A 21,632-nucleotide genomic window follows, 5' to 3' on the forward strand; every position below is an offset into this window, starting at 1 on the left:
CTCAAAAGTAGATCTGGCTAATTACTTCATATTAAATCTCCTGGTCTTCCTATATCTATCTCTAAGGGAACTCAATATTTCAAAAATCTAGAATTCAATAAAATTTTTAAAATTATTGATGTGGCAGAAAACCCCACCAAATTTCCGCATTTCTACAGTAAGATCGGAAATTTTAACACTGATTTCTATGGGGATCATCCTTTGTCTGACCCTCAAAGTGATGCTGATGATGATTCTGACGTCTATTCAAAAAGCCTCATCACTGAGAGGACTGAAAAAGTGACAAACCATTACAAAGGCATAAATACTGGCAGCGCTAAAGAAGTGACAAACTATTGTAAAGGCTTATACATGTCTGAAAAGCATTTCTAGGGAACCACGGTAACCAAAGTAAATGTTCGGAAAGTGATTGTTGAGGCCTAAAAACCATTGTTGCCCGACAGTTTTTGCCTGTTCGGGTATTTGCCCTGCTCTGACGAAATTTTAAAGTAGCCTATCGTTCAAGTCGGGTCCCATTTGGTATATATGCAAAATTTGGTGATGATCGATCTAAAATTGTATTTGTATAGAGAACATGCACACACACAGACAGACACACACACACACACACACACAGAAAATCAATTGTATATATTTAGATGACTGAAAATTGCATACAGGGACTAATAGACATTCAATATATGTGATTTTGCACAAGCTTCCCATTAGGTTGTTACAGAATGAATCCACTTTTTTGCTTAAATAATATTTAATTTACCTAATTGAGACTGTAACTTGCCACAATGCCACTGTGGACTATATCAAGGCAGACATTTTTTCCTCATATTAGGGAAACTTGCATCTGCAGAAAAATACAGTAATTGCTCATGTTAATTATTATTTTTCATTTCTGATTTGGAGGATTGATGTCAGCACATCAAACACATAACATGCTCACCTCAGATATATGTTAGAAGACACTCACACATATATATATGCAAATTTACAGCATGCATTAATTCATTAGAAACTTTTCAGAGTTATGAGGTGTATATATGGTTTGGTGGTAGTAATAGAATTGGTACCGCTTCAGGAAGTGGCAAGATTGATAGGATAAGTTTTGAAGTTCAGGGAGAATAATTGCAACTGAAAGTTTTACTTTTTTTCCCCCATACAAAAATTCATCCAATAATTCCATCACAATTCGTTTGAGGACGCTGGCGTTGATCAGATAAATATTTCTATTCAACGGAGAGAAATCATGATCAGATTTTATGGAAAATGTCATTCAATTCACTTGAGATATATCTCTAAAATCTGGGGAATGGAAAATATTTGAGATAAAATGATTTTGCAATACAACCAATAGAAGATTCTAATGCAATAGGCATAAGAAAAAACTACAAAAGCTTACTTCGCTGTTGAGAGCACTAAGGCCATATAGGGTTGGACTATTTTCCCACTTGCAAGCAATTTGTAATGTTTCCGCAGTTTTTTGTTGAATGCTCTTTGATTCATCCAACAGCGTAATTTCATAAAATTCTTGTATATCTGTCCATGGAAAGAGAAAAACAAAATTGAAATAATGAATCAAAAATAGATTCAAGAATACAATTCTTATTAAAACTATTAAAAAAATGCAATACGCTAGCTAATTATTTCAAAAATTGTGATAAGAACAGATGTTTTAATGTAGTTAGATTTCAAAAACTTTCAGTGAATGTCTCAGACATAATTAGAGCTTTTTATGTTCTTTTCTAATTTTTTAGAACAAATTAAAAAGCTTGTGTCCCCATTCATTTAAGTCTCATCATCCCAATCAGTTGATTGATTGATTTTGGCCTCTTTTTTTTTTTCTTCTTTTTTTTTTGTGCAAAGACCTGTGAGATCATAAGCAACTGACTAAAAATAAGCATATACAGTTGATGCTCATTTCTTACAAACCCATACAGACTTCATAATTAGTTCATAAAATCGACGCTTACAATTCTGGCACAGCTCACTAGGTAGAAATTGCCCATAGCAATAGACCTGAGTTGTTCATGGTTTGAAAGAAATTTCGTAAAATTGAATATTCTTAAACGGGAGAGTTGATGGGAAAAAAAGAGAAATAAAAGATGAGTTGGTCACTTTCAATTATATATTTGATGATTTCCAAAAAAATCACTTATTTTTGTTTGCTTCATCAGAATATTTGGTGGTGATTTCAGCACCAATCAATGATTTTAGCTTCCTTTCCTCCCATTCACAGGTGACAGTTGAATCCACGGCTACACTTTCTATGTGTAGTATCTGAGAAGTGAGGTTGTTTCTTTGCTTGAATTTCTGCTGCCATTTATCTGATCTTTTGCAATCCTCCAAGTTTAACTTTGAGGCGAAAAATTTCACTTGTTGTTTTGGAAGGTTTTGTGTCGATTGGAATTTTTACCTCTCATTTTCCTAATCTAAGCAACAAAATGAATGCACAAAGGGCAAATTGCATTGTTAACACATCTTCACTTCATAGTCAACCCAGCAAACTATTGAATGTGGTTTTTCATGTTGGTGACGAGAAATTGGACAACTCTTTACCTCCCTTCCTCTTTCTCTGTTTTCTCTTATGACAGGCGTAATATCTGAATTGAAGTTTATTTTTTGTGACAACAAACTCAGAAGTGGCTAGAAGAATAAAATAATAGGAAGAAAAAGAAGTTCGTAAAATATAAAGTTAACAATAGCAATGAGAGTTTTTAAAATAGATCACATTTTAACATTATTTCTATAGCATGCTGTTTGGGACAGAAGACCAGTTCTTAAAAAAAGTGTGTTCGTAAATTAGAGGTTTGCAAAATCAAGCATCGACTGCATGTAAAAAACAGAAATACAAATAGTATTGACAAATTCATAACAGTTATGTCATGACATTAAAAAAAAAGCATGTAAAATAAATATGGTTAAAAATGTGAAATCACTGATGTCAAAGGTAAAACACTATAAATTGTGATAAAAACCAATGGCTTTGATGAATTTAAAAATGTGTGATGCATTGCAATGATCGGGTAAAAATATCCTGAAGGGGGAAATGACTTTGACCAAAAGTGGTCTTAAAATGATTGCAATAATGTAAACAAGTAAAAGCATGAGAAATGGTTAATAGACTTTGACAATGTGGGCACTCGGGTTGACTCACTCGTAATAGAAGGTATGATTGCATGAGGGGACCATGTCCTATGAGTAGCCAGGCAAGCAAGACTTCATCTTTGCGGTTGGTCCTGCAACTCAAATGCCAATGACTAACTGTGGTCTTGATTGCATGTAATTTTTTTTATTTGTTTGATTATTCCAATGGTCTTGCCAATAGCACATATTAATCTATCGATCCATAACACAAAAAATAAATTTTGGTGTTAGTCCCTAACTTTCATTTCCAAATATAAATGGTAGCTTCTACTAAACATAAAACCAGCCTGATTTCAGACGCCTACTACACTTTTAGTCCCTTAATTCAATGTGTTTAATCTTTTTTATCTTATATCTTATTGGATCATGTTAAGCACTTTTTTTTTTGCATGTCTGTTCAGTTCCTTATTCCACAGTCTGTTCTGTCTAAGGTATGTAACCTAAAATTGATAACAAAATCATCAAAGGTGAGACCATATTTACATAGAGCAGAACCCTGATTATCTTGTCCTCGATTAACCAAGTTTGTAGTTATCCAAGATAGTTCACATAAATTTATTTCAAAAATTAAGTGCTGTAAAATTAGTAGCAAAACACCTCACATTGTGATGAACTAAGCACTAAGCAGGACCTGCTATTGCCCCCCCCCCCCTTGAATATTGTCGAAGATGTTTGTTACATAAGCAAATACGGTACATGATGCTTCTAAACAAAATATAATGTTATTTAATAATATGTTAAATTTTGAGAATAAATGATTTTTTCCACACTCTCATGTGAGCAAAATCATCAATAATGTCATAAAAATCTAATTTTTTAGTTATCTCAATTTTAATATGCAATAAAGCTCAAAATGACAGTTTTTCCTTGTAAAAGACTTAAGTGAACTGATGGTTTTATTATTTTTAATGAGAAGAATGATCTTTCAGAGATCTAGAACAGTTTGATATTTGTGATGTTAAAAAACTTCGCCATGGTGTCTCAACATTCAAAATGTCTCTTGTAAACCTTGCCTTATTTAACATTTGTGGCACTGTGCCATCAACCTAAACCAAAGACAAAAATTTATGCAGTTCATCTGAATAAGTGTCTGCAAGATCAGATGCATAAAGTTTCACAACATTCTCCCCCCCCCCCAAAAAAAAAGGTGGAGTTGACAGGGCTTCAGCCCATCGCACTGGGGGGGGGGGCGATTCCCATCATTTTTTCTAACTTCATTATAGAGAGGCCCTTGAAAAGTGTGCCTCTGGGCGTCAAAAAATATCCGAGGCAATGGGCCCTGCTGCAGGATGTGGAGGCAATGTTATGCAAATATTCAGAGTCTTCATAAAGATTTGAGGATTTCAGATTTCATGTTGATCAGACATGCAAACCTTCTTGTTATTGTTTCATAAATCATTTTGCGGTCAAAAAGTTAAATTAAAGAATAACATACAACATCGTGGCACAATAAGACAAATTTTTGTAGAGGAGATGATATTGTGCATTTCCATTGCATTCAGTATTTCTGGGTCTATACTCTTTGGTGTTTTTTTTTGCTCGAAGGCTTTCATAATTTTGTCACCACACAATTCAATTCATTCACATGCAATTTCCCCCTGGTCAATTTTTCATAGAGTGCAAAACTGTCTTGAACATGCCGTGTAAAGTCTATTAATGATTGCTAATAATGGGCACTTTGGAAATAGTATGACCAGTTTTAAGGAAAAATTCTTCCAAAATTTTATAATTTACAAGTCATAAAAATTTGAGTAAAATATATACAATGAGAAATCCCCCCCCCAAAACATGGGGCCCTGGGCAAATGCCCATGTTGCCTATATGGAAATCGGGGCATCAAACTAAGTTACAGAATGTCTATGCCACTGTTTCGAAAATATTGCTTTTGCTCTCTCCGAAAAATACACCAGTAATTATAGCAACAGAAGCTACAGATACAACATGGGAGCATATGGGCATAAGCAGTGATAGACCTAAAGGTCTGAGGAAGTGGGGGTGTCAGAAGAATGATGATATCAACACACATATATACATGTGCATACATCTTTGATGTTGTGGGACATCCATGACCCCTTGTATCCCCATTCATGCCTATGGTTTGGCTTAGTGAGTTTTGGCCAACAGATTTCTTTCTTTTTTTTCAGAGAAGGGAGAACAATAAAACAAATAAGATATGACATGAATGTCGCTCTCCACTTGTTAATACAAGATATACGGAAGACTGGATGTTGTGAAGATATTTATTATTTGAGATGTTAATTTTTTAAGGAAGGAAAAAACTCATCTCTGCCTCTACCGGGAGTCGAACCCGGGTCCCTCGATTGCCGTACGAGTGCTCTGACCACTGAGCTACAGAGGAGATAGAGATTTTCCTTCGCTAGAGCGTATATATGACGAACGGAACCGTGCAATGGACGGTGAAACCGATCAGCTAATAGCTCATGGACGACGAGCCACCAGAGGGTTATATATATGACATGAATGTCGCTCTCCACTTGTTAATACAAGATTTAACCTTTATCCTTAAAAAATTAACATCTCAAATAATAAATATCTTCACAACATCCAGTCTTCCGTATATCTTGTATAAAACAAATAAGCTTGTAAGACTCTGGGCTTGACAAAGTTTTTCACCCTTGTTGCTAGTGAGCCCCATGGTGCTTCCTGAAGCATTTAAGAGTGTTTGATGATAGAAAACATTAAAAGACAATTTTTCCAAAGTATTATTTGTGAAGTAATCTTAGAAATATTGTAAACTGTAGCTTCACATAACAGTATTCATTTGATATGTTCAAGTGAGCATTTTTTTTCCATCAGTATTGTACAGTAATCAAAATCATAACAAATTTTAGTGAATTATCGTCACTTGTTGGCAATATTGAATTCATTTTTAATTGCTGTATGAGGATGAAAGTTGTGCATGGAAAGTATGTGTATTTTGTTTTTTGTTTTTCTGTTGCACAAAGTGGAAGTTTAGGAACACTACAACGCTACAACACTACTAAGCTGGGATTTCACTTCTCTCGGGAAACATTCTGGATGAGTATTTTGTGATAAGATGTAAAGTCAGTTTTTTGTGTGTGTGAGAGAGAGAGTAGAACTGCTCTTATTATGGTCATGTCCTAACTGCTAACTTATTATGTGTGTGTGTGTGTGTATTTTTGGTATATTGTGAATATTTTCGATTAAAAGGCATACAGATGTCATTTGCTAAAGATTTGTAAAATGAGGGGGGGGGGGGGAGAGTACTGTTGAAATATTTTGTTCTTTTCTTTTATTGTGAATATTATGTAACCAAGGGGTGTTGTAATATTATCGCAATAAAGATGTCCTGACCTTCTTGTCATAAAGTTATAAAGTTTAAATTTGAAATGCCAGAAAGTCTTGATTTTCACTGTTTGGAAGACACTGGTGTACTGGTGGAGCGGGGCCCAAGCTGATTATAATACAGGTGGCGAATTCAAGGGAAGAGTAGTCAAGAAAATTAGACTAGAATGGGAGAAGGGCAGCAAAATTTGTGTATCCCACAAGTGGCAAAACCATAAATGTACCTTTGATGAGGTCTACTTTCTATTGACACAAAAATCTTATCTTTGGGAAAAATTGAGATTCAAGGTTTTCACACTCGACCATTTGTTTTGATGTTTATGCAGACTTTTTTATTTTATTTTGCTTTCATTGAGTAAGTTAGCGCCCTCTACAGACTCAAAAGGTAACAAAAACAAAATAAAATTATAAAATATACTGAAGTGAAGACAAGGCCTGAACTTTAGGTTTTTCATGTCCTAACTGGCAACATATTTTCCATAATTTTCTTATGTTTTATCTCATAAAAATGTTATGTATGTAGTGGTTAATATATATTTACATTTTTCGAGTGGGTTGGAATCATGGTCCCCCACAATGGTGGGACTGACAGGGCTTCATTTCTGGGGCCCGGGACAATTCCCATCATTTTTTTGTTTTGCCACTCTATATATTCACAGCAAAAGGGGTCTTTAAAAAGTCTGACCAGGGGGGCCATCAAAGTTCACAGCCTAAGGGCCCTACTCTAAGAGGATGTGGAGGCATAGTTTGAATATTGTATTTAAGTGGGAAAAAGTTGAAATTACTCTACTAAGTGGGGGAACTTTAACATTCTCTCTATGGGAAAAATTTTGGTTCCAGAGGATTTTATCCATTTAAAGAGGATTTGTTATTGATTATCCATTACCCAATTAAGCGAGGCTGACTGGAGTTTCATTCGTGTATATGAAATAATATACAGACTAGGAAAAAAAGGAAAAAAACAAATGTATACAGATATCATACCAAGAAGAGCTTGGAATAGCCGACACTTGAATATTCTGATGACCCTTTCGATTGCATTTCTAAGCTGCTTGTCTTGTGGTCTCGTTAGTTTGCTGTGATATTCTTCAAGCAGTTCTAAAGCTCTATGAGCTTCTGAAAATACAGGGAGAAAAAAATCTGTTCACTGTCAATAGCATCATAGTCATGAGCAACATAATAATTCACTATACATATGCATGATATCTCACATTAAACACATTTAATGTCAGTAAATAAAGTCATCAAGATTATGTAATAAAGCATTGAATTTGTAAGTGTATATGTTAAGTCACATTCACATGATATATGCTCAGGGTTGTAGCCTGTGGCTTATGACTTACTGAGCTTAATTATTGTAACAACACTGAATGGCTTGATGCTTGCTTAAATTGGTACCAGTTTTTCCTATGAATATTCCTAGGCATTTGATGTTTAAAGCTATTCACCACCATCTGAAGGGAATGATGAAGCTTCCCTGAGGTGACTTGAACATATACAGTGGAAGTTTAGTTTACAAGCACAATTGGTTCCATAAAGCAAAACATACTTGTATATTGAAGAACATTTCCCCTTCGTCCCGGAAGAGGTTTAGTGGTGAGCAATATGGTTAATGGCAAACAATAACTTTTACAGATGTGTGCAATTGATGCAGTAGATCCACATACAGTGAATCTTCAATCGTTCCAGTAAAGATGTGGACCCAAGGTGCACATATTTTTACCCAAATTGATCAATTTATTGCACACAGTTAAACATGAATGAATTTTTCTTTTATGGAAGCATTTCGACATACAATCAACACAAATAAATACAAAAAAAATTAATAGCTGTTTTTAATTCAGGATTGAAGAAGATTAGAGATGATGTAAACTCAAATGATTTGTTACACAATCATTTGCCTTCTCCCAGTCCCAATTCTTTTTCAAGGATGAATTGCAGGTTAATTTGTTGGCGGCTCAAAGCTTCAGAGGCCTCATCTTTCAGAAAGATGCAAAAGAGCAATAGACTCCACTTTGAAATCCCCATTTGCATTAACACAGGATAAGAGAATGAGACAATCTTTCATGGACTTGTGCTATGAATGGGCCCATAGGGCTTGGAAAGAAGTCAAAGTCATTTAAGAGCTCTTAAACTATTGAAAGTCTCATTAGTACACATATGAGTACAATACACAGTCAAACCCTGATTTAATGAATCAGATAAAACTGGCAATTTAATTCATCAAATCAAAGAAAAATCTGTTGAAACCAATAGAAATATTTGCACAGGGACTTCTAAAAAAAATTTGTGAGGAATTCATTAAATAATTGTTTGTTGTGCATCAGGTTGTGCACTTCTCCTACTATATATATCTTTTAATTTGGTCTTTAAAGAATCAAAACGATAAAAAGGGCCTAAAAAATGCTTGGATTTAAGCCTTTGAACTCATTAAAATAAAATGGCCCTCAATCAGAGAAAATGTGAACCAGTCTTTTTTTGTAATCACATTATGCTTAACAGACAACACGAACACACATTCTTATAACACACTGGTCCTAATCTAAGAGGCTTTGGTATAAATAGTACTCACATTGAGTCATATTACTGGTTTATCATCTCAAAATTTTTGCTCATATTATGCAATATAGCTCATTTATTGAGTCATATGTTTAAAAAAACTTTCTTGTCTTGCCAAACACTTATAAACTGAGTTACTCATAATCCGGAATTTCACTGTATAAGCAAAATAGGTTACATGGTCTTTCATCCGATCATCTTTCTGTTAAAAGTGTTATGTTACTATCACCTTACACTGCAATTAATGTGGCTTGATATGCACAATTCAACGTGACATGTTCTTTGCAAAACAAAAACTTAAATATTCATAATGTTTCTTTCCAGAGATGAACCTTCTTTTTTTGATAAACTGCAGAATTCTGCATGGATGGCAGGGCAAGTAGACTACTTCTATCACTGTTTATTAACCCAATCTGCAATGCTATGAGGATTCCCAATGAGTCTGCTAGGTAAAGAATCAAATGTATCAAAGAGGAGAGAAGGACATATTGTAATTTCATTTGTTTCATTCATTTATGAAAGTAATATGCATGCATTTTTAAATGCATAAGAGATTGAAATAAAATCCTTGAAATTATTTAAGGACATTTTTGTGTGTTTCACAAATCTAGATAACAAGGTTGAGGCGCCAGGTATTATCATATGCAAAAAGGTTTTGATAGACTTCCATATTTCCCTGCTCAACACTGATTTTGTTCTCAAAGATATTTCAGTGATTTTAGGAGGATATTGGGGTGCTGATTTTGAATCTGGCGTTGATTTTGTCAGATCCCCTCGAGTTTTTTAGATAAAGTGAAAATTATATTTCAACGGTAATACATACCTAGCAGCACAAATCACACTACTACTACTAAACCACACATGCACCTTGTCCATATTCCTCTGTGGAACCTCTAACGAATTGGTACATGTTGGACTGTGTGTGTGTGTGTATACGTGTAGTGAAACCTGACATGAAGTTTGTTTCTGTGTAATGCTTGTTACTCGTAGTGCTGCCATCTGCTACCAGTTCTTCTAACTATGAGTGAAGTATAATGATTGAATAATTTATTGTTGTAGGCCTGTTGCTCTTTGTGGCGAGACTTTTTCATGGGGAGATCGGCTCGCATTTATGCCTCGAAGTTAGGAACCACAGGAAACAAACTTCAGCCGACCACCACTGTGGTGACCAGTGGGGTTCAAACCTGGATCCTTGCGATGTGAGTCTGTCACTATGACCACTCGACCACAAATCACACTGCTGAAAGTATGCATTATCTTAAAAACTGGAGCTGATTCAGCAAAACCAACACCAGTTTTGAAATCAGCAGTCCCAATATACCTTAAAAAATTTTTTTTTTTTTTAATAATAACGTGATTCTCATGTATTCCCAAGGGATCAGCATGTATCAGTCCAGAGAATTTGTTTCCAGGGAATTTTCTCAGTAGCATGTTTTGTTTTTCAAGCAGTGTTTTCAGTATTAAAATATCATCATTAATTTCATTAATTTCCTCGTTCATGAAGGCAGTAGTGAGGGGAAGAACTGGCAGTCTCATTGTACCCATCCCCCCTTCGAAATTTGAAAAAAATTACTGTTACAGTCGACGATCAATATAAAGGCCACCTTTGTCCCATCGAAAATGGACATTATATTGGAAGGGTCGTTATATGGAAAGTAGAATATATATGATAGTCATTCTATGAAATCATTTGGGAATTATCCTACCTATCATTGTAATGGAATGCTCACTATAATGAGAGGTCATTATAACAAGCGTTGGCTGTATAAGCCTATATGGAAATACAAATCGAATGTTAAAAAATGTCTGATATATGTCATAAATATGATAAATGTCATTTGGGAATTATCCTACCTATCATTGTAATGGAATGCTCACTATAATGAGAGGTCATTATAACAAGCGTTGGCTGTATAAGCCTATATGGAAATACAAATCGAATGTTAAAAAATGTCTGATATATAGCCTATATGGAATTACATGGTTGTCTATTGTTCTATCCATTAGGTCCCCCACTCCCGAAATACCAGTTTCCTACCTCCCCTTCAGAAAACATTTCTGGCTATGGCCCTGTTGTGTATAAATACACCAGGTGATCCGAAATCTGTAAACATATTTAAAAATCTATATTTCCATGGAATTTTTTTTCAATTCATGGCAAATATGATAAGTGAAGACATGAATGAAATGCAGAGTATTTTATAGAAATTGGAACAGATAAATAACTTTTTAAAAAAAATCACATAAATAATTCCAATAATGCCCAACAGACAGAGCCACAACTACAGGAAAGCATTTGATAATTTTTGTCGCACCATGGTTGTTTTGTGCACATGAGGGCTGATTAGACCGGGACCTACAATTTATTGCCAATTCCGAGTAGCAGGCTTGTTTTTATACTCATCAAGAGGTTGGCGCGTTAACTCCTCGATGGGGGGACTCCCTTCAGTAGCACTTTTTTCTGTGATCGTGTCGCCGTTTCTGTTGTACCCCTGCGTCAGAAAAGTTTTCTGACAAGAACGAACAGGGTATTGGGCTCACGACACCTCTAAACATGCTTTGATACTTTAGGAAATTACCTTATCGACCTGGGCTACCATGCCCCCTAGGGGGAAGTAAACAGATCTGTTGCCACAGTTGCTAGACTAGACGGGGTACAAAATTCCCCTTTTGCTGGACCCAGCTATTTCTGCAACATTACAAGGAGGCACCAAAATTTGGACTTGTCCTATCTGAATAAATATGTAGTTGCAGTTCTACCAACAGATGGTGCTGGATACCAATGACATCAGACAGGGCACATATTTTGGCATGTGTAATTTTCAAGAAGAAACTGAACTGTGAATTTTATTCATCTCTGGTCCTGTGCTTTGGGGCCAGACCTGCCTGCTCCTGGTTGCAACCAAATCTGCCTGCTCCCCACATTGCCTGGTTCCTGCCATGACACCAGTGATTTAGCAAGTGATACATACAAAATTCAAAATATGTGCCAAATAATTTTTATACATGTACAAAACAAGCTGTCTGATATCACTCGTGAAGACCATTTGATTTTAACGTAAATTTCCACATGTCAACAAATGCTAACTATAACATACACTGTTTGCAAACAAATGATAGCCAATGTCTGTTACGATAAATACAATCAAATCCTGTTATAACAAACTCCAAGATCCCAGAGAAATTACTTCATTATAACGAAATTTTGTTATAAAGGAACTCCAGATTTTTACATTGTTCCTATGTAAACTTATCTGGGAGATTAGAAAACTTTTCTTTAAAATGAGATTTTTGCTATAACAGTATTCATTAAAACGAGGAATCTGATATATAATTTTAACTGACAGATGGAGCACTAATGGTTCCAATAATGCTCAACACAGTGCCGTCTTAACGCATCAGCCCACCTGGGCACCTCGGAAAAAAAAGAAGTAGGTGAATTTTTTGAGAATTGGCCAGGTAGGGCCTCAGAAAAATCACTCAGCCCAGGGGCCCATGATGGTCTTAAGATGGCCCTGGCTCGACAGGTGTGGTACCTGTTCGGTGTTATTGGAACTACTTGTGTTAAATGAAATTTGTTTTTGTATAAGATTCCCCCCCCCCCTCTGTGTTATTTCTATGAGTCTCCGTGTTTGTTTGTTTTTTTCATCTGTGTTGGTTTATTGCGTTAAAAATTTATTTTTATGGTGGTAAATGATTTTTGGATCATTCGGTGGTATTAAAGTATAAGCAAATACCTTGATCATTGAGCCTTGGAACAGAGTGATGATCCATGATTCACAGCTCACATACCACAATCACATAAAAAACTTTACACTCGTCCTTTGACTTGACAAGTTCATGATCCTAATTGAAAATTTCATCCGCAATGTCCTATATATGAGCAAGGTATTGGAATCAAAATTCGTTTGAATGAGCTTCGGCTGTAATAAGAAAGAGAAAACAAAAATCAGCTGGTTAATTAAGAAATTAATCATTTTCAATCGTATTTTTACATCACATTTATATTTGCGGCAGCCTACTGGTTTGCAAAAATGATACAATGATATCTCATTACTGTATTTAATTTAGATTATTTCGCACTATTACATGCCACTTGATATGGATCGATAAGTAAGAGAAAATTATGATCAGGAGGCATGTATATCATTTATGTGATGATTGTTTGGATAATAGTGATAGCTATTCATTAGTCTTGAATGTTCGCTTATAATAAACATTCTATTAAAATAAACACCCAGTTACAAAAAAACATTGTTTTTAAACAAATATTTGATTATAATGTATATAAATATTCTTTTTAAATAAATGTTCAGTTATGATAATACTGGAAAATAAAATTGTTCAGTGCGCATTGTTTGTTGTCCAATCAATCATTGTTAAATAAAAATGAGATTGAAAAAGAAATTATTTCACATGAAAAAAGTCACATTATTTCACGTTGTGAAGCATTATTAGACAAACCATTGTTTGTGTTCTTAGTTGCATTGTCAAATAAAAATTATGTGGATAAAACAGACAAATTTTTTGTTATTGTGAGCATCGTTGGATATTTTTAGTTTAAAAAATGTTTTTGAAAATTTATTGTTGAATTTTTTTTGGGAAAGTCATTGTTTGCAAGCATTACTTGATATGCATTGTTAAAAATTCTGTGGGTTGGGGAGGGTGATATTATTGTTTAATGAACATATTGTTGCAAAAAGAATTGTTAAACATTGATTGTTGCAAAAAACATTGTTGAAAATATTATACAATGGTAAAATCATTATTTTCAAACCATTGTTCAATGTACATTGTTAAAAATTGTTCATAGCTTCATACATAAAAAAAATATGAGGGGAAAGAAAAGTATATTATTAGTTCATCGAACATTGTTGAACACATAATTTTGCAAAAAAAGCATTGTTGGATGCTCATTGTAACCAACAAACAGTGGAAGAATGATCTTTTTCAAAACATTGCTCAGTTCACATTGTAGAACAAAAAGTTGACTAGGAAAAAAATGATGGACTTATTGTTTATCGAGAAAGCATTGTTAAATAATAATTATTACAAAAAGCATAGGAATAAAAAGGTATAGTTGGAATTATTGTCACAAAAGCATTGCAAAAAATGATGTATACTTCAAAAAAATAATAAAATTATTTACCACCTGAAGAATTCAGGTTCAAAACTTAAGACTGCTCAGCAGTTTATAATGAAATAATGTGTGCGTGTTTTGCAATTTTTGTGAATAAATATGTTTCAGTTATAATTCAGTGAGAGATGTGTCGTGATCCTTCTTCTATCCATTAAACTATCAAAAGTATCGGTAAAAATTATTATACATATATTGTGAATAGTTATGGGCCCTAAACAAAAATAAATAATCATTCTCATCTTACACTCACACCTATCAGGAAATTATGCATGGATACAATTTCTCTTTTGGTAAAGAATGTGCATAAAATAGAGTTAGAATGAAAACGACAAAAGACTAATAATGAATATAAATTCATCTTTTCTCTGTAAATTTGTAAAGCCTCAAAGCAGAGTCTATATGTTTTTGTAATACTCTATAAAAATTGTCTGGGAAAGATATATTGTCGATTGGGAGGACATTTATATGAATAATCATTATTACAGAAAGCATTTGTGTAAAAAGACATTGTTGAATGCTCATTGTCACAAAAACATTGTAAAACATTGATTCATATTTCAAAAAATAATAATAAAACCAGTTACCAATAGTAGAATACTTCAAAACTTAAATTACTGCTTAGTGATTTTTTTTAATAAAGTATTATGATTGGGTGAATGTTTTACAATTTTCGAAAAAGAGTAAATTCAGGATATAGTTTAGAGTCTTAATCATTCTTATAACTGTTAAACTATAAAAATTACTGGGATGAATTATTATTGAGAACTATCGTCTCCATCTTTTAAGCATGACTATCAAGGAATTATACAAGAATACAATCATTTCTTTTTCGTTAATGAATGTGTATGAAATATAGTTAGAATGAAAATGACACAAGGATGATAATGAATATAAATTTATCTTTTCCCTGTAAATTTGTAAAACTTCTAAGTGGAGTTTATAGGTTTTTGTAATAATACTGTGATCACACAAATCTCTTGCTTGTACTGTCCATTGCTTTCTTTGCATATACAACATATCATACATTAAAATTTCATGTGGAAATGGTAGAAAGAAAGATACCATCACATGTATCCTGCATCATCATCCATCCCCTTGGAAGAGAAAGAGAGTTCCGGAGATCTAATTTTTTTAGGCTTAAATATTAGCACCGGGATGTGGATTTTTAGAGATTTGCGGCTGGACCGGTTGGAAAACGCTCAAAAAATCACTCGGAAAATGAATATGTAGGATGGTGAGAGTCTCATTAGGTGAAGTTCAAGAGTACTGATGATGAGGGAGATCATCACCAACATCCCAGCGGCAATCAGCATCACTATGAGAGGAGTAAAGAGATGCTGGGAAAGAGAAAGAAAGAAAGAGAGATAGAGATTTTTGTCCACACCCCCCCCCCCCTTCCAATCTTACGCCCCGCCCACATTCATCAAATGTTATCATTCAAAAAATTTAATTTTGAAATTTTTTAATTAAACATTTTTTTGCCGATAATCATTTCAAATCAATGTGTTTGCGCATTAAATATTATTGAATTTTTTTTTTTCCTGTTGTCAGCTGTTTCACAATAATATTGATTTTTTTTTCCTCTCCATGTTTGAGTGATTTCACAGATTTTAAAAATGAAGCGATTGTTATCTCCAATTTCTCAAAACTGAGCCTATCATTAATATGCCTATCATTTAACCTTATAAACTGTTGGAAATAGAGAAATGTAAGTTGCCCGACTGGAATGTCAATCATCATCGTTAAATGGGTACTGTTTACGTATATTTGTAGCACTCTTATGTTTTTCAATTTTTATAACGATCTTAAATAAACCTTTGATATAGTGATTTGTAAGAATCCTGTTTTGAGAAAAACAATTTGTTTTCTTTCTAAAAACGTTTTTTAGTCCCAGTGTCCCAAGAATTTTCTGTTTTGTATTTATTTATCCGTCTGTCCATCTGTTTTCAAGCAGGAAAATGTTCTAAAAGTCGTTTGGTCTGTATAATTGAGTCAGAAAATTTGACTGTGGTTTGTTTACATCCCAAGGCGAACAGCTTTGTGTAATTGATACGAAGCAGGCATTGAAGATATACGAGGCTCTCGCTGAGGAAGCAGCGTGGTTGGTGTTACGCCCCTCTCGCTCTGCGTTTGTGCCTTACCCTTTATTTAATTTTTTACTAGTGTTTCCCTCTTTAAGTACAGTTTTCTTTATTTATTATATTCGTAGGAGTAATTTTATTTAATTTCCTGAAGTGAAGGATCAAGGCTCTTGGTTAGGGCTCTGCCCGTTTCCGGGGTCTAGTTTGACTCCTTCAAATGTGCAGCTATGGCTGTTGAAATAGATACACAGCCAGCGGGCAGTGCAGACAAAGTCTCGTCTACAAGTCATAATTGGAATACTTTATTATCTGATGAAGACATCTTGGACGGTTTTGGTGAGTCCCCTCGCATTTTGCTAACTTTCAAGTTTTCGGGTGCAGAAATTATTCCCAGATCCAGGCCTTTGTGCCTGAAAAAGGATATCTGCTCAAAAATCTCTGTTCCTAAACACATCTCGGAGATTCGATTCACACGCTCAAGTGAGCTGTTAATCTCTACGGAAAATATTCACACTGCGAAAGAGATAAAAAAAATAGATATGATTTTGAACATTCCCGTTAAATCGGTCCTTTTGAAGGATTCGATTACCTCCAAATTTTTGCTAAATATTCCGTGTGATATTGCAGTAGTGGAAATTGCGGAAGAACTGCAATCGGAGGGGTTACAGGTCATCGGTATTCGAAGATTTATAAAAGAAAGAATTCCTTTACAAACTGTTCTGGTAACGATTCTTGGTAGGAACATTCCGCTGGAAATAAAGTTATGGTTCTTGATATTTCGACCACGTAAATTTATTGAGCGTCCTAATCAATGCCTTCGCTGCTGGAGCTACTTTCACCGCTCAAAGTTTTGTAGAGTATCATCTCAGATCTGCAAACGATGCGGCCAAAATCATAACCATGAAACCTGCCAAAACCCTATCTCCTGCATTAACTGTAAGGCTTCCACTCATCTTGCCTCTGATCGTCAGTGCCCTGCTTATGTCTTGGAGTCAAAAGCATATCACTATAAAGCCGAACATCATGTTCCAATAAACATCGCTCGAGAAAGATGTAAAATGAATTCCTCTTCATATGCTGCTCGGACCAGCATTTCCATGTCATCTGACTTCAGTGCTCTCAAGGCTGAGATCAGTTCCCTGGTCCAAGCGGAAGTATCTGCCATCAAAGAAATTGTACTTAAAGATCTGAAAATAAGTCTTCAGGAATCGCTGAATGACTCTATTAGAGCGCTTATTCCCGAAATAGTCAATTCGGTTAACCTAGCTGTACATAAGGTGAATATAATACCGCCACTTAATTCGAATGTAAATATGGACACTTCTGGTCCTTCGACTGCTATCTTCAATCAACCTTTGCCCCCTGAGCATAATGATGATAGTGACTTTTCTCAAGATCCTGAATCGAATAAATTCTATACTTCTCCTGCGGAAAGGGTTAAACAAAGACGATTAGCTAAGAGACTGAAAAATGACTTGGCCTCAAATGTTGGAACCTAGTTTTTCACTTAATTTCATTTTTGTCTCCCCCCCCCTTTTTTTTCCCCTCTCGTTTAAAGTTTGTTCCTCGTTTGATCTTTTTTCCTTTCTCTCTGTTATCGAGTTTGATAATGGTTTTTCTTTACCTCATTTAGAGCTGACAAGAGTTCAGTATTCTTATTTTTGTGATCAAATCGAGCTTCGTTTGATTTTTTTTCCCCTCCCTTTCCTATTGTGTTTTTCTCGCTTGATATTTCCTTTTTCTCTCCCAAAAATAAGTGTTGTTTTTTTTGTTTTTTTTTTTTCTGTGAATTTGATGCTTTTTCCCTCTCTTCAGTTCAATATATTTTTCTAGTTAATCCTTTCCAAAAAAAAAAAAATACTATGAATAATATGAATTTTAGAGTTCTTCAATGGAATGTCCGAGGCATCAAGTCCAAGTCAACCTTTATCAGAAATTTTTGTTTAAACTATGATATGTTATGTTTACAGGAGACTTTTCTGGAACCGAAGGACCATTTTTTTCTTGCTGGTTTTCAGATTTTTAGAAATGATCGACTTCTCCCAGGTGGTGGTTTAGTGACCGCGGTAAATTCATCTCTTTCCTCATCTTTGATATGGAAAATTTCGGACCCCTTTTTTGAAATTATGATTGTTCAAGTTTTTCTAAATAATTTTTCTATGTATGTTGTAAATTTCTATCGTCCTCCAGGTGTTTTCAATATCGCTGCTATTGACAATATTTTCTCATACATCTCTGGGAATTTCATCATAATCGGAGATTCCAACAGTCATCATCCAAACTGGGGAGGACATATTGTATCTCCTGCAGGTACTATGTTATTTAATTGGTATCTTAATCATAACCTTTGTCTAGTTCCTCCATTTTGCCCCACCTTTTATAGCAAGGACTCACAATCTTATATCGACTTATGTTTCTGTAGTCCAGGTCTTTATAGATATATTATCTGGACTCCCTGTGAATCCTTATTCAATAGTGATCATTTGCCAATTAAAATTTCCGTCTCTTTGAATAAACAATTCATATCTCAGGAATTCCGTTACATTAAATGGTCAGCAGTAATGGCAGGTCTCTCTGTCATCCCCGCTACTAACGATTTCGACAGTATCTACAATCATGTTGTTTCCATTGTTAACTCAGCTAGGTACTCTGTGTACCGGAAGAAACAACCTTGGCTTAAGTTGGATAAAGAAGGGCGTATTGCTCTTATCGAAAAAAAACGGGCTTTCCGCTTATTTCGCCGTGTGCCCTCTCAGGCCAACTGGATTAAATATAAAAAATTAGCTTCGGTTTTTCGTCGCCACCTTCGCATTCTACGATTGAAGACTCTGGCTCAAGAACTTCATCCTTTTACTCAGCCCTCAGTTCTCTTTTCTGTCTTGCGTAGACACCGTTATATCGTGGCGAAAACTTGGGATGATTCCCGGCATATTTTCAAGATTGCTAATAATAGTTATGTCGAGCCTCTCGTACAGATCCAACTTTTAAAATTTTACCACTTCTCTTCACCTGGCCGATCTCAAACCGTTACTTTTTATGGTCCTCCTCGTGAGTTCCAGGCTCAGATGGATGCACCGTTCACTCCCACGGAAATTCGTAGAGCCATTTGTTCTGGTCGTTCAACTACCCCTGGTCCAGATGGTGTTCCATTGAAGGTGTACAAACTCCTTCCAAATAAGGGGATTGAATTTCTGAATGCTTTTAATACCCTTTGGTCTTCATCGCTGGTGCCGCCGTCTTTTAAAGAAGGACGTATTATTTTTATTCCAAAGTCAGGAAAACCAACTACTGATCCGAAGAACTTTCGTCCTCTGACCCTTATAAACACTATTAGCAAAATCTTTGAGAGAATCATTCTTTTTAGGATCACCTGGATTGCATTACGATTTGAGCTCTTTCCAAAAAATTTTTATGGTTTTCGACCAAAAACTGGTGCTGAGATTTGCATGAAAGATATGGTGTCCTCTATTTCATATGCCCTCCAAAGGGGCTATACTAGCTACATTATTGCTCTAGATTTGAGAGCTGCTTATGATTCTGTGAGGCATGATTTGCTCATTGCCAAATTAGCCCGCTTGGGCTTTCATGGTAAATTTTTAACTTGGCTCTTTAATTATCTCTCGAACCGTAAACATGTCATTCATTGGAGGGGTTCCATATCTGGTGCCTTTGCTCCCAACTGCGGTCTTTTACAGGGTTCTACCCTCTCCCCAGTACTTTTCACCCTGTTCACATTAGATATAACCTCATATATTAATTCTGACATTAAGTTTTTTATGTATGCTGATGATATTTTCCTTCAGATGAATGCGTTAGATGGGAAGTATGCTGAGTTCAGATTGATGAACACCTTGCCTAACATTCTCAGATGGGCTGAAAATAGTGGATTGTGCATCTCTCTATCCAAATCTCGTTTTTCTATTTTTTCACGGAGACGACCTCCATACTTTCCTTCTTTCAACATTAATGGCGAATCCATTCCGTTTGATCCGTACTTGAAAGTTCTGGGTATTCATCTGGATTGTACTCTCACCTGGAAAAAACAATTATCATCTCTGCGTTCTAAGGGCACTCTATATTTAAACATTTGTCGCTCCATCTCTCACTCATCAAGAAATATTCCTTGCAAGTTCCTCAAACCTGTGCTAATGAGCATCATTGGAGGTACCATTGGTTACGGAGCTGTGGCCTGGTTTAATGCAGCCAAATCTTCTCTCACCAAGATAAACACAATCTATAACTCCTCGATGAGATCTATCTTAGGCCTCCCTACGTCAACTCGCATAGATAAACTCAGAACCATTCTCGCCCTACCCTCCTTTCAGGATTCCATTCTCTTCAGGATTGGGTTATCTTGTATTTCTGCCACAGCCTCTCCCACGCAGGGTCACTCTAACCATATAGATTCGGGTTTTTGTCGCCTCTCGCCATCTTTGGCTAGGAAAATATCACAGTTCAATAATACCATTGGTTTTTCCCACAGGTCCATGCTGCGTCCAATTTATTCTTTTTGGCCGTGGATACCCTCAAATATCTATTTCATATCGGAGGGTCTTAACTTTCAAAAAACTAAGTCTACCATCCCTTATCAAACAATATTCCAAGAGTACATTGAGTCTCTGCCGCTGAATGCTCATGTAATTGCTACGGATGCGTCTAAATCATCTCAAGTGGTTTGTGGAGCTTTCTGTTTGGTTACAAAAGTTATCAAGTCTTGGTTCATTAATAAAGACTCCTCAGTTTTCACTGCGGAGGCCCTTGCTATTACTTTAGGTCTTAGATCCTTCATTCAATCGTCTAATTCTTCAATATTCATATTTACGGATTCCAAATCAGTCATCATGGCTCTCGACAATTTCTCTATTCATTCATCTACGGTGACTCACCTACTGTATGCTCAACTGGTTCATACTAGTTCTTTGGTTAACAGCATATCACTAATCTGGGTCCCAAGTCATTCGGGCATTGCCATTAATGAAACTATTGACAATCATGTTCGTACTGTAGCTTCTACTACTGTTGATCTTCTACCTTCTAGCCTTTATGTAGAGGACATTCGTTCTCTTTACTATCGCCACTTCAAGGAAAATATTCGCAATGCTCTTTTCTTATCTATTCCTGAGTTTAGCTCCTTCTATAACTGCTGCCAGAACTTCTCCCCTTTGTTTTCGAATAGAAGGTTGGAATGTTTATTTTACAAACTTATTTGCAATAGAGCTCCCTTGAACGAATACCTACATCGTATTAAGAAAATGGCTAACCCTCTCTGTCTACAATGCAAGATTCCTGAAACTTCCTCTCACTTTTTGTTTTCTTGTATTAGGTTCTCCCAGGTTCGGTTCTCAACTTTTAATTCTCTTTCTCCACCAGTTAGGTGTTGGTCCGAG

At 35.4% G+C, this 21,632-nt stretch overlaps 1 protein-coding gene across 6 annotated transcripts in view; it reads right to left on the minus strand.

The window, feature by feature from the left end:
- Window positions 1-15,481, minus strand: part of LOC149084660 (disks large homolog 1-like) — a 393,252-nt gene extending 377,771 nt beyond the window's left edge. For 4 of the 6 annotated variants that reach the window (XM_089235062.1, XM_089235059.1, XM_089235063.1 and 1 more), the window contains exons 1-3: window positions 12,762-12,917; window positions 7,450-7,605; window positions 1,394-1,530 (exon numbers count right to left, since the gene is read on the minus strand). In XM_089235062.1, coding sequence (XP_089091188.1) covers window positions 1,394-1,530; window positions 7,450-7,605; window positions 12,762-12,798 — 330 coding nt within the window. In that variant the 5' untranslated portion in view covers window positions 12,799-12,917. Of the gene's footprint in view, window positions 1-1,393; window positions 1,531-7,449; window positions 7,606-12,761; window positions 12,948-15,226 lie in introns of those variants that run through there. The other 2 variants (XM_089235064.1, XM_089235061.1) reach the window with 2 other exon arrangements.
- Window positions 15,482-21,632: the final 6,151 nt, after the last annotated feature.

Source organism: Pholcus phalangioides, unplaced genomic scaffold (genome assembly GCF_987345545.1).
Source record: "Pholcus phalangioides strain wild (caught in Gottingen) unplaced genomic scaffold, Ppha-v1.0 ptg000008l_1, whole genome shotgun sequence".
NCBI classification, from domain to species: domain Eukaryota; kingdom Metazoa; phylum Arthropoda; class Arachnida; order Araneae; family Pholcidae; genus Pholcus; species Pholcus phalangioides.